General features: G+C 41.2%; 1 protein-coding gene across 1 annotated transcript in view; it reads left to right on the forward strand.

Moving 5' to 3' along the window:
- Window positions 1–655: 655 nt before the first annotated feature.
- shisa6b (shisa family member 6b) overlaps window positions 656–14,333 on the forward strand; it is an 80,458-nt gene continuing 66,780 nt past the window's right edge. The window contains exons 1-2 of the mRNA XM_085361181.1: window positions 656–1,179; window positions 2,749–2,909. Of these exons, the coding sequence (XP_085217307.1) occupies window positions 656–1,179; window positions 2,749–2,909 (685 nt within the window). The remainder of the gene's footprint in view (window positions 1,180–2,748; window positions 2,910–14,333) is intronic.

The raw sequence follows: 14,333 nt of genomic DNA on the forward strand, positions 1-14,333 counted from the left end.
TGGAATGCTCTTGGCGCCACGTTTAGTTTAGTACTGCAATGCTCGGGTGTGATGCTTAACATAAAGATAACACACCAGATTCATTTGGACGATCCTGTGATGTGTGGGTGGAATGTTATCAAGTTCGAGGTGTCGCGCAAACTGCACGAACGAACTCAAATTCATGGCTCAAATGTGTCGGGATATTTATACGGGTAGAAAAATGAATTAATGACGCGCTTCTGACGTGAGGATAATACCTAATGAGCTCATTTGTTTTATTTGTTCCCCCAGCCTAACTTTGACTCTTAACGGAGCTGACTGTGGGCTCCAGATATCAGCACCTCGGATAGCGACGCGCCGCAACAGCTCAGCAGAGGCGGGGAGAACGCGCAGAGCCCGGGCGGCTGTCAGTTCCTGAGCCCGGTCAAGATATGGTTGTGCTCTCCTGTCTACACTCGGCGAAGGCTCGCAATGGGCTTTAGTGTGTCCATTGCATAATAACTGCAGAGAATGCCCTTGACAACAGTCCGCACAGAGTTGCATTCAGCATGACGGCTGCACAGGACACTGACCGAATAGGGGAAGACTTGCACGAGACTGAACCTTTGAGCGTTTAACCAGAGTTGAAGTGTCTGTGCAAGCACATAACACTGGAAGACTTCTTCACATTATCATGGGGATAAGGTACCTTTTATTGCTGCTGATCTACCTGGACCCCCTGTGCGTCTTGAGCGCCGCAACGGGCGGTAAAAAACCCAAGCCGGCGACCAGGAAGGCTCCGAAAGCCACCGCTATCCCCACGGTCGTCCCGCAGAAGACTCCAAAACCGTCGCCCGTCAGGAAACACGAGTCCTGCAAGGGCTACTTCGATGTAAGCGGGCAGTTTGACAGTGCGTTCGAGTGCAACAACACAGATCACCGGTACTGCTGCGGGACGTGCTTCCTGCGCTTTTGCTGCGAGTATAAGAAAGACCGACTTGATCAGACTGCGTGCACGAACTACGTAACGCCGGGCTGGTTGGAGACGGCCACTCCGTCCCCCATCCCGACCAATGATCCCTATCTCTCCATGGATCAGACCAACACGGCGGTCTACATCACCTGTGGGATCATAGCCTTCATCATAGTGTTGGGAGTGTCGGCCAAAGTTGCATATGACAAAGCCACAGAGCCGCCTCAAGAAATGAATATACACAGGTGAGTGGGAGGAAGACTGTAATAATTCTGCTTAACATGCTCCCTTTAATCAAGAAACAAAGCTGCATATTAAAAGTCTGCCTTTTGCACTTCATGCATATGTATAACTGGACAGACCATAATATGCACAGAGATGTAGAGTCCATTTACAGGCAGGGGCTAAAGGTCAAAGAAACAGGCCCAAAGTGCTGTCAAATGCGATATTTTTCAAGCAAGCAACTTGTTTTCTTCCTCTCCATCAGCGCTAACGAAGTGAAAATGAGGCTGGTAAAGCGCTGGAATGAATGAACAGACTGTTATCTAAAAGGCAGCACTTCTCAGATCAAATTGTGTTCGATCTGCAGCAGATGTTAAATCCCAGAAAAACCAAAGCCTAAAATAATTATAGAGAGAAGTTGAAAGAGTGTTATCATACTGATACTGATTGTGGTAGGCTGGTGCTCCTGAAACAAGTGCGTGCATCTGCTATGAGTGGGAGTGAGAAGGACTAATGGCCAACGTTTATATTTTATGTTTTTTAGTTCATATTGCAGAATTAAAAAAAGAAAAAGTAATTGTAACTAGTGCTGGAGTCTAACACTAGTCTGCATACTGGGCTCAGGAGGCAACCAGCCAGCTGTCAAGAATCATACTTGACAGCCCTCTCTTCAGCCTCTACACATCAGCACATGGCTGTCTGATGTGTTCAGGTGAGGAGGTGGATGAGGATGCTTAGCAGAGATGGCGCAACTGCATCCCATCTCCTCATACTGGCCCCATCAAACACGGGCAGACCAACACGAACAAATGCTGACACATAAGATCTTCAACATTGAATTGTTTTTTATTATTACTGAATGCATTATTCACAGTCTTGAGCAATCTTAAGTCTGTGAATAATAGATGATGTTTGCATTAATGTTTTGGCTGTATCAAGGCTGTGTGACACGCATGCACCACTGGCACCACCACATTCCATAAGGGTCACAAAGGAGGGCAGGGTGGGAAAGGGATGAATCGCTGAGGTGGGGAGAGGGGGGAGGTAAAGTGAAGCTAAGATATTAATTTAAAGGCAAAGGTTAAACCACCAATATATTTGTCGTACAAAAGCTTTGAGATGCTGCGGCGCCTTCAAAGTAATTAGATTTCCCCCCATTTTTTCTAAGTATGATGTCAGAAAAAAAGCAAACAAACATTTTTTTTACTTTCTTTCATCATGATTGCTTCTCTCCCTCTTTCACCCCCCTCGAGGGCTTCATCCTTCCACATGCACCTGGTGCGGTCTGAAAAACATTCAAATTCAACCCAATTAGCTGAGATACTCACACATCCAACGCTGTTTCTCTTGCAAATGAACATTCGTCATGTTCCCAGACGTGTTAAAAAAAGAAAAAAAAGAAAAGAGAGACAGAAGAACAAGAAACGGAGCAGCCCTGAATTACCCATAATAGCGCAACACTGTTTCAACAATCCACGTCTGGTTTTTAACTGTGTTCAGATGCATGCACAGAGACAACCTGTACAAAGAGGAAAAGCCTCCTTTTTGGTGTAATGTTCACACTTGTTTGCTGTGTGCTTGTCTGTTTTTAGGGCCCTTGCAGACATCCTGAGGCAGCAGGGGCCCATCCCTATATCACAATACGACTGTGAGAATTTTGCAGCCATGAATGGCTCACCCAAAGACAACACACCAGTCAGAACCTCATCCAAGAACCACTACACCCCTGTTCACACCTCCAAATCCAACCATGGTAAGAGCTCTTCTTGCTCTCCTCTCTATACTCGAAGCTCTAAAGCTTATGTTTATGGCTGAAGGGACATTTCAGCAGCTGAACCCTGTGCCTGTGTCTTTGAGAGCATTTTTGTGCAATGCATTTGCAGCATATCATCATTATTTGTGTGTAAAATTCTGCAATACCATTCAAATCGCAGCCACTGTACTGACCCTTTCAGCATTTTAATCTTCCGTGGTAACATCCTGTAATCATCTGATTTGAGCAAAAGAGAAGAGAGAGCAACAGCGAGACTAAAGGACAGATAATCACAGACTAGCAAAGGTAGACCTGCCCAGCAGATTCTGATAGGCTGGAAGTGATGACCTCTCACTCAGTCAGCACACACACGGAGTCATTTAACCTTGCAATTGCAAGAACAGACAGGAGTGTGAGTCATTAATATGGCCTGAAAAACGGACACAGAATCCAGGCAGCACTGGCAGGTTCACAGACAAAGCAGGTGTTATCAGATGGAGAGATACAAAGCCACTTGGGGAGAGGGACACAGATGGAAAATAATGAGATATTACAATGGAGTTGCTGAGATGGAAAGAAAAACAGAAAGATGTTAAGCCTCTGTGCAGGATGAGCAAATGCAGAGATACGGAGTAGAAAATTAAAGGTGATGTAGCTCTGAAAGCACGGCAGACTTTACTGCTGTGTAACGTTTTCTGTGGCATGATCTATTAATTTATCTATGTATTTACTGTCAGAGAAGAAACTTCCCCTTGCTATACATATACCCCTAATTTAAAGCTCAGGTGGTTGACACTGGTAAGTAACTACAAATTGTGTTTTTTAATTTTTAAGTCCGGCTGGGGGATTTCCTGCAAGTTATATAAACTAAACTAAAATTAAAAGCCAGAAGAAACTGTCTTTACATACGTCAGTATATGACAGCTTAACTTTTCATGAGTTCAGCAAGAAAATTTAGTTTCATTTTTAAAATAACAGAACAATATAAAATAATTCTCATACGCAAACTTCCCTTAGCTAAAAAAAAGTCTAAGAATGACATTCGAGCAACACGTGGGAAGGCTGAACTGTCATGTTGTCATCCAAGGCCTCAATAAAAGACAATCAGCTAACAGTTACTCAGAGTCAAAGTGTTTGCTTGGATGCTTTCACACTGTGATAAATGACAAACAAGCAGTTATCTCTGTTTAGAAATCATCTTGCTGTATAGAAATTCTTATTATATCCAAACTATAGTTGGACAGGGTATATATATCACTTTGATACTCTGAATGAGCACTCAAAGCATTTTCGGACTTTGAGGGCTATCTGTCATTCAAATACTCCAATGCAGGCATCGGACAATTTGCTGTGTAGTACCTTTTCCGAGGCTACTTTGACTTGTGGACTGTGAGAGCTGGAGATCGAACCTCAGATTAGTGGACAAAGTTTTGAGACAAAGTGTTTTGATCTCTGCCAGCAGCTTCACAGCTCGGATGCTGTGAGAAAATGAGCAGGTTGGAGAAATCAGAAGTGAAAGGATATTGTGAGCCACTGTTTTTTACCTTTGGAAATATGGTTGCTAGTTTGCTAACTGACCTTGAGATAATGTTGGCTGTTCTCACTTTCAGTCAGTTCCATAAATATGTGTATCATACTAAAACACATCTGAGCCCCCAAATCCAGGGCAAATAAATGAATTCTCATACATACATGGACGATTACGCAGGTTACTTCACCTGAGAAAAGGCACAAAAGCAGCCTGATGGCAGCCAATATTGTCAGCTCATTGTACAGTAGGAGAACATGTAAGTGTAGATGTGGAAGTTATAGTGTTGAATGTAAAAAACGTCATGAAAATTTAATTGAAAGCACTACAGTGCCAAAGAGTCTCAGTACATTATATTGCAGTATATATTAAAGTGGAAACTAGTGCAGAAAATACAGGGAGTGCAGAATTATTAGGCAAATGAGTATTTTGTCCACATCATCCTCTTCATGCATGTTGTCTTACTCCAAGCTGTATAGGCTCGAAAGCCTACTACCAATTAAGCATATTAGATGATGTGCATCTCTGTAATGAGAAGGGGTGTGGTCTATTGACATCAGCACCCTATATCAGGTGTGCATAATTATTAGGCAACTACCTTTCCTTTGGCAAAATGGGTCAAAAGAAGGACTTGACAGGCTCAGAAAAGTCAAAAATAGTGAGATATCTTGCAGAGGGATGCAGCAGTCTCAAAATTGCAAAGCTTCTGAAGCGTGATCATCGAACAATCAAGCGTTTCATTCAAAATAGTCAACAGGGTCGCAAGAAGTGTGTGGAAAAACCAAGGCGCAAAATAACTGCCCATGAACTGAGAAAAGTCAAGCGTGCAGCTGCCAAGATGCCACTTGCCACCAGTTTGGCCATATTTCAGAGCTGCAACATCACTGGAGTGCCCAAAAGCACAAGGTGTGCAATACTCAGAGACATGGCCAAGGTAAGAAAGGCTGAAAGACGACCACCACTGAACAAGACACACAAGCTGAAACGTCAAGACTGGGCCAAGAAATATCTCAAGACTGGTTTTTCTAAGGTTTCATGGACTGATGAAATGAGAGTGAGTCTTGATGGGCCAGATGGATGGGCCCGTGGCTGGATTGGTAAAGGGCAGAGAGCTCCAGTCCGACTCAGACGCCAGCAAGGTGGAGGTGGAGTACTGGTTTGGGCTGGTATCATCAAAGATGAGCTTGTGGGGCCTTTTCGGGTTGAGGATGGAGTCAAGCTCAACTCCCAGTCCTACTGCCAGTTTCTGGAAGACACCTTCTTCAAGCAGTGGTACAGGAAGAAGTCTGCATCCTTCAAGAAAAACATGATTTTCATGCAGGACAATGCTCCATCACACGCGTCCAAGTACTCCACAGCGTGGCTGCAAGAAAGGGTATAAAAGAAGAAAAACTAATGACATGGCCTCCTTGTTCACCTGATCTGAACCCCATTGAGAACCTGTGGTCCATCATCTGATGTGAGATTTACAAGGAGGGAAAACAGTACACCTCTCTGAACAGTGTCTGGGAGGCTGTGGTTGCTGCTGCACACAATGTTGATGGTGAACAGATCAAAACACTGACAGAATCCATGGATGGCAGGCTTTTGAGTGTCCTTGCAAAGAAAGGTGGCTATATTGGTCGCTGATTTGTTTTTGTTTTGTTTTTGAATGTCAGAAATGTATATTTGTGAATGTGGAGATGTTATATTGGTTTCACTGGTAAAAATAAATCATTGAAATGGGTATATATTTGTTTTTTGTTAAGTTGCCTAATAATTATGCACAGTAATAGTCACCTGCACACACAGATATCCCCCTAAAATAGCTAAAACTAAAAACTACTTCCAAAAACATTCAGCTTTGATATTAATGAGTTTTTTGGGTTCACTGAGAACATGGTTGTTGTTCAATAATAAAATTATTCCTCAAAAATACAACTTGCCTAATAATTTTGCACTCCCTGTATATAAACTGGTGCACAAATGTAGTCCAGAATGTAGGAAATAAACTGCCTGATGCTATCCCCTAAGATGCCACCCCCACCTATCCCTCGATTAAATCTTAATCCATGCCTATTTTTCCACTCTTTTTGAAATGTTTTAATTAGAAACCAATCATATAACAACATATTTATATTAATCGATGAGAGAGTCATAACGACCTTCAGAAAATGTGAGCAAAGAGAATATTATAGCTAAAATGTTTATTTTCTGAGCTGTAGATGTAAGCAGCACAGAACCTAACACAGTACATGAAGTTGTTATGGCTGAGTTGTGTGACAAGACAGCAACAGTCTCTCTGCATCCTCATCTTTAAATAATAGATTGTGCATATTCTCAGCTTTATTTGGGTTTGCAGCTGCTTGAATGTCATGTAAACTTGGCCTCTTTCTGTCACTTTCACATCTATCACACACTTGGGGGGGGGGGCATTTTTCTTGCAGTACAGTGCTTGTTGCAGCTGCAGTCTGCATTCATTCACTTAATGTCTCCTCAGCTTAGTGAATGAATTGGTCTATCCTTAATGGTCACTTGCCGGCCCATGCACAGAGAGGGAGAGAGGGCAGATGCAAAGCTGCACATGTCAGCCTGCCTTCAGTGCACACTTGCATGTTTTTTTCCTCACATGAGCTCGGGCATCGCTTTATCTTTATATTGCTCTGTCGCCTGTGTTTTGCCTGCTTGCAGAGAGTCACTGCAAAGAGAATACAACTTGCGCCAGCTCTGCTCAGTCTATCCTAGATAAAATAGAAAAACCCACCCCCTCCACATCAGGGACCTCAGCCGTCCTGATGGGGTTGGACATGAAAGGCAGTGACAGTGCGGGCACAAGTGTCGTTAATGTGTGCATATAAATTGAGAGAACAGAGAGGGAGTCCACTCGCTCACATAGAAAATGCATATTCATGTACGCCTAAATGGGCATTTGGCACAGAATGGCAAGGCAGGCCTCTTAAGGAGAGGGTTCTCGGGTGGAACTGTTGCTGCTGGCACTTCACATCCAGAGGCTTTCTGAGACACTTTTATATCAGGTGGACAGACCTCATGAAGTAAAAGGCTAAGGGGCCCAAGAGGATCCTGTCAACTTATGTCTAAAGTGGGTATAACAGCCATATCTTCTTTGATCTTTGCATTTAAACATGTCCGGTCTCTCTTAGCTGCAGAGATGTCCTCCCCAACATATTTTAAAATCCTTTATTTCAGCCCTTTTCTAAAAATACACGCTGATTTATTTTTTCACATCACAGATCTTGTGTGGCAACATGGTACCCTTGGTGCATTGCAAAACATCCCTGCACAGTACAGACAGCATAATATGATACCAGCGCAAGTGCTTCTATTTTTATTCGAATCCACTCTGCATTGTTGTGTGGCTCAGATCCTCTTTTAGGTCGGGGTGTAAACACAGAGCACCCCGGAGCCACAACAAGGAGCCGGCCTTGAAAGGGAGGAGCAGATACCTTTGCAGGAGTTTGCCGTCGGTTAAAGTAAACAATAACCGCCTCTCTGAGTAATGCAGTTTGGCCCACAGCTCTCTTCAGATGAAGCTGATTTATTCACCACAAACCACAGGCAAAGAGTTGCCTGTTTTTCGGAGGGTTTTTAAAGTGTTGCTTGGTTTACTGTCTGACAGTTTCCTAATGCAGAGAATGATGAAGTAAAGTTTTCAGGTACAGAAACCAAAAAATACTAGTCAAGCGCATTTGTTCCTTATAGGCAGGCCAACTAGAATTCCCTAATATCACAGTGTTTTAAAAGCATTCACTTCACTTAGAACACTTGCAGGGATTGGTAGTACTCTTACTGAAAGAGAGATCAGATCTTTGAGAGATCTTATGTTTGTCTCCCTGTTAAATGCAGAAGAGAATGAAAGAATCCTCCATCTCCTAATGAGCAACGTCTTGAGTGGTCAGGCCCAGTTTTCAAAAGTAGAATGGGTGAACTACAACAATAAACTTGTAATGAGTTGAATTAAAGATTGGATTATAATTTATGGTGTTGAGTTCATTGAATCGCCGCATGTTAGGGTTCTCGTAGCAGCTGAAAAGCCTTGAGCTGGTATTTATATATCTGCACTGTATGCAGCACTGAAGGGATGTGAGCTGTCAGTTCCTTTTATGCGATGACTCTCGAGCTTAAAGGTCAGCTGCTGTGGACAATTAGAGGTCGTGATGATGCAACAACATTTTCGGCTGTTTGGCGGTTATGACGTGATCTTCAGATACATATTTTTAAAAGCGTTCTGTGTGTAGCACCTTCTTTCCACATAAACCCCAAATTTTGCCTAAACAACAAAACAGTGAATTAATTACTCTAATTATTTGCCAATAGGCACTTTTATAATTATATTCAGTGAGGCATCCCGCCTCAACCACTACTACACACATGTAACAAACATCTGCTTCCTCTTCTTGCTGCTTCTTTCCAATTAATCCTTGAAGTGTGCAGCAATAACATCTCCGCTGTGACCTCACTGGCTCCCCATTGGCCAGATAATCATCAGGCCCCATGTTAAAAACAACATTTCTGTGCTGACTGCATCAACATGTTTATTAGAAGCTTTCTCTTGAGTGCACCTGTGTTTAACCTGAGCAACTGAGAGACTCCACCTAATTGTTTCCTGCCCTAGATCTCATTATTGCCCCTTATTATACAGCTGGACTTCTGGCACCCCGAGTGCCAGACATATGTGTGTATGTGGATACAGTAAGTGTGTTTCAGGTGCAGAGGCAGGAATCCAACTATATCCCGCAGCTGTTGTGGTTTAAGACAGCCCAGAGTGGGTTAGAACTTAGGACTGCACTGCACAATTAGTTTCATGAGAGGGCAGGGGCATGTATTTTCCAAGGTATCACTGAAAATGTTTCCTTTAGAGGTTTCAGCTTATATAACAGAGAAACTGAAAAAGAATGAGATATGTGACACTGAGCTACAGTCAAATGGCTTTATCAAAATGACACATATAGTTCTGATCATTCTCTAAAACCAGCATATAAATGGTATTACGGTTTAATTTAGGAAGCAGACTTAAAATTCACAGAGGATTGATCAAATACCATTAAGTACACTTAAAAGTAAATGAATGTGCAATATTAAATATTAGCTCTCTTTCTTATAAATCACTATTTATAAATCAATAAATAATTGATCAGAATGATGATTTTCTTTTCCATAGGAAACCTTGTTACAACAATGTGAATATGTTAGTTTAAATAAATTAGCACCCACAAGTCATACTGTCAGAGGCCAAGGAGAGGAGTGGCAGCAGTCTTTTACTTATTTTACTTATTAATCAACCAAAGACCTGGACAGAGTTATGAATCATTTGAAAGCCACTCTGAACTTTGTCCACCCTTATCAGAGAAGCCAAAAATCAGGTGTTATCTGTTTTAGTGCTTCCTAATGAACATTCATACTCTGATGGATGCATCGGAGAGCAACTTGGGGTTCGTATCTTGCCCAAGGATACTTGGCAAGCAAACTGGAGGAGCCAGGGATCGAACCTCTACCTCCAGAGCTACAGCCACCCCCAGCCTTAACACCTCATTTAATTTTTTATTAGAGAAAATATAAATAAGCCCAGCCATGCCTTTAATCATACTCAGGTTACAACCCCAGATACTTTGGCTGCTCCAAAAAAGAAGGCAACAAATCAGAGATCGATACTGGTGACAGAGGTTGGTACCTTGCGTAACTGATAAATCTGTGCCTTAAAGTAGATAACATCATTTGGAGAGAAAATTGCATTAAAGATCTTAATTTGGGTAGAAAAAAATCAAAAATCCAAAACTGTACCACAATAAGAGTCTTCCATAAAGCTAGAACGTTTACTATTTGGTACGATCAAGGAAAACAACCCCAGGTTTCTTTTCTGCACTGTAGCCACGCTGACGGAGTCAGAGCTCTCTTGAGCCAATTATTCCTTTTTGACCTAAATTAGCAAGGACTTTATGAATTTCTTTACATATTTTAACCAATAGAGAAAAAAAATATTCACAGCTATCCCACAGATGTGTCATTAAGCAGAGGAACTTAGAGTCTTTCTCTCCAATCAATTTTTCAGAGTTAACTTCAATAATGTCTTCCTTTAAAACATCAATACTCCATCCTTACAAGATTGTTAAAAAAAGTTTCACCATTTATGAATGATTTAATTTTAAATATGATTAATCCATCTTTATTAACAGGCTGTGAACCACACGCTTTTAAGGCCCTTACTCAATCCAGCCATAAAAAAACAGTTTCCAACCTTCCTATCATTTAAAAAAAATCTTTGTCAAACAGTTAACTGATCATTTACAAAGGAATGTTGTTTTATTGGAAAGCGTTTCAGTCAGGAGTTAGAGTACATCATGTCACAGAAACAGCATGAGTGACTGGCGTCTGACAGTGGCCTCACCTCTGTATTGTTCCTGTTCGATCTCAGCCCAGTGCTTTGAATCATATCAATCTGACAGAGTCTAATTTGTGTATGTAAATGGGGAGTTTTCCTCAGACACAAAAGTTAGTCATGGAGTTCCACAGAGGACTGTGCTGGGACCAATACTTTTTACATTGTACATGTTTCCTTTAGGGAATTTTATTAGAAAGGACTGCACACATTTTCATTGCTATGCAGGGGAAACCCAGTTTTATTTATCCATGAAGTCTCATGGTACAAATCACCTAGTTAAACTACAGGCATTTTTTAAGTTAGTATACTTGGCCTGAAACATTTAGGACATTTAGAAACATGGTATCCAACCAGATATTTACTTTAGGTGGCATTACCTTGTCCTTCAGTAATAATGTGAGAAATATTGGAGTCATTTGTGACCAGGAAATGTCCTTCAGTGAGCACATCAAACAAATATATAGGATCACTCTGATTCATTTGTGCATTCTTGCTAAAATTAGAAACATCTTGTCTCAGACACTGATTCATGCAATTATAACTTCAAGGCTATAATAATTCATTTTTATCAGTTTGCTCTAAAAGCTTCCCAAAAAGCTTTCAGTTGATCCAGAGCTCCGCAGCAAGAGTACTAACTGGGACTGGAAAGAGACACCACATTCCTCCCATATTAGTTTCTCCTCATCAACTCCTTGTTCAGCTCAGAGTTGAATTTAAAATCCTTCTCCTCACATATAATATCTTGTATTATCAAGCCGCATCATGGAATCAGCCTTCAGTTTGGATTTGGGAAATAGACACTGCCTCTGCTTTTAAGATTAGGCATAAAGCTTTCCTGTTTGATAAAGCTCATAGTTAGGGAGAATCAGTTGACCCTGAACCAGTCTTTAGTTATGCTGCAATAAGCTCAGGCTGCTTGGCTGCTCATTCCTTTTAACTGGTGTTTATACACTACTACTGCATTTAATCATAGGTTAGAATTGAACTCTCTCTCTCGTAATCTGTCTTTTGTCCCGACTGGTCTCTTCCCCTCACCCCCAACAGTTCTCTGCAGATGGCTGCCGCTCCCTGAGCCTGTTTCTTTCAGAGCTTTCTTCCTCTTAAAAGAGAGTTTTTCCTTCTCACTGTCACCAAGTGCTCGCTCAAAGGGGGTCATGTGATTGTTTCTGTTTCTTTCTAATATTGTAGGTTCTTTAAATTACAGTATAAAGCATCTCTATGTGACCGTTGTTGTGAATTGATGTTCGAAAAATTAAACTTAACTGAATTGAATTGAATCAAATTACTTTTGCCTGGCTGTGTTGGACCTTAATCGACCTTGGATTCAGATAGTCTCTCCAATGCCTGCCAAGCTGCACTACATCAGGCTTTGTTCATAATATAATTATCTTATTATTCACATTTTTCCAATTTCAGAGGTGTAGGTGTGCAGTGAAGAGGTCAGATTAAAAAAAATATTACCATATGAATCCTCAGCGTGCATTGGCTCCAGCGGCTGTTCATTTCCATAGTACATCATTGAGGTGAAAGTCACGATTTTCTTTGTATCAAGGAGGATAAATTAATAATGTGCAACGTTCTCTCTGCAGACTCTTCATGCTATCTCTCAGTAGTGAGCAGTGGGAGAGAAAGCGGGAGGGGAAAAAAGGTGAATTCTGATCACTTTTGAATGGTTTTTCCAGGGTCGTTACAATGGCCTGTGGAGTTACCTACCAATGACAAATATGACAAAAGAAGACAATAGTGCAGCAGCACTAGCAATTCTGCATGTGATATATATACATGCATGCTGGTATGACTGAATGCGTAAAATAACCCTTGTAGATATTCTATCTGCAGCATGAAGGCAGCACAGGGAGAGGTGTGATTGAGTTCAAAGTGCACTAGTATGTGGGTGGTGGAAACATATTGCTTTGTTTCTTCTTCTTCCTTTTTTTTTTGAATATCACAGCACTGTGTTTGCAGCTGCTGTTCACATTTCAGCCACTTCCCCTCAATCCATGTCTGAGGGGTAATGACACCATGGGAAAATTTTATATTTGGCACAAAAAAAACAAACAAAACACATCTGAGGCAAATAAGAAATTTGATAGAAACACTCAAACACAATTTAGCTGCCCTGCAAATGTTCTTTTAAAGTGAAACATTGTTGATTTTATACGTTAGTATATATATTATATTCCAAGGGTTCTATCAGTATTAAAGTGGTTCTATATTTAGTTTCCATTAAAAACTGATACATAACTTTTTGAGCTTTGTAATTTCTATACATTTCTATATGTCATTTTTTGTGTAAATGTTACATTTTACTGCGTCAGTGTCACAAAGAAAATGAAAAAATCTGTGATATTTGTGCTTTTCAGTGATATAAAAGAGTTACAATGACACGGACAATTACATGCCAACACAGTAAAAGCAATAATCTAAATGTCCAATCTCTGCCATTAGTCTGATTGTGCATTTTCAATAACCGTAAAGTATTCTATCCTGTCACCAAACACTGAGTCAAACTAATAAATTAAATCTTTGTCCTAACTGTCAGATTCACTTGTAATGGGCGCCACCTTTTGACATTTGAATATGAGTTCTGGGAGAAAGCAGGTAGCTTTTATAGTTAATTTCTAACATTTCATATCAAGTGGCTGCAGCTCAGGAGGTAAAACGAGTCATTTAATAATCGGAGAGCTTTGTACACGACATTGGAGTGTGACTGAACCCTGAATTTAGTTTGTGAATGTTAAATAAAAGCATTTGTATGAATCTGTGTAAATAGATGAATGAAGCTCATAGACAGCGCTTTGAGTGCATGAACAGAGTAGAAAAGCACTACATAAGTACCAGCTTATTTACTATGGTAAATGGCCTGTATTTGTATAACTCTTTACTTAGTCCCTGAGGACCCCAAAGCACTTTACACTACATTCACACACTGGTGATGGCAGCTACATTGTAGCCACAGCCACCCTGGGGCGCACTGACAGAGGCGAGGCTGCCAGACACTGGCGCCACCGGGCCCTCTGACCACCACCAGTAGGCAACGGGTGAAGTGTCTTGCCCAAGGACACAACGACCGAGACTGTCCGAGCCGGGTCTCGAACCGGCAACCTTCCGATTACAAAATAATCTAAAATAAACTAAACTAAACTAAAATAACAAGTGAGTATGTTTGACATCATTCCCTTATGACGTTTAAAAATTACTGCAATATTATGCCTTCTTATTAATCAGGGAAAATGGGTGTATTTAGTCACTTCTGCATAACAGGATATTTTGGTGGGATAAAGCTCCCTTCTTTATTGATTGGCATGGTGGTTAGTGCTGTTGCCTCACACAAGAAGGTTCCTGGTTTGAACCCTAGCTGGAGTTGTTTTGTGTGGAGTTTGTAATGTTATTGCTAGACCTGCATGGGTTTTTTTCAGTTGATCTTATTTCCTCTGTCCCAAGGTCATATATGTTAACTGGTTAATAGGCCATGGACGTGAGGTATAAAGTGTTTGAAGTGCATAGAATAATGTGATGT

This window comes from Diplotaxodon limnothrissa, linkage group LG8 (genome assembly GCF_057381915.1).
Source record: "Diplotaxodon limnothrissa isolate DT_005_m linkage group LG8, D_limnothrissa_male_GT1.1, whole genome shotgun sequence".
NCBI lineage: Eukaryota > Metazoa > Chordata > Actinopteri > Cichliformes > Cichlidae > Diplotaxodon > Diplotaxodon limnothrissa.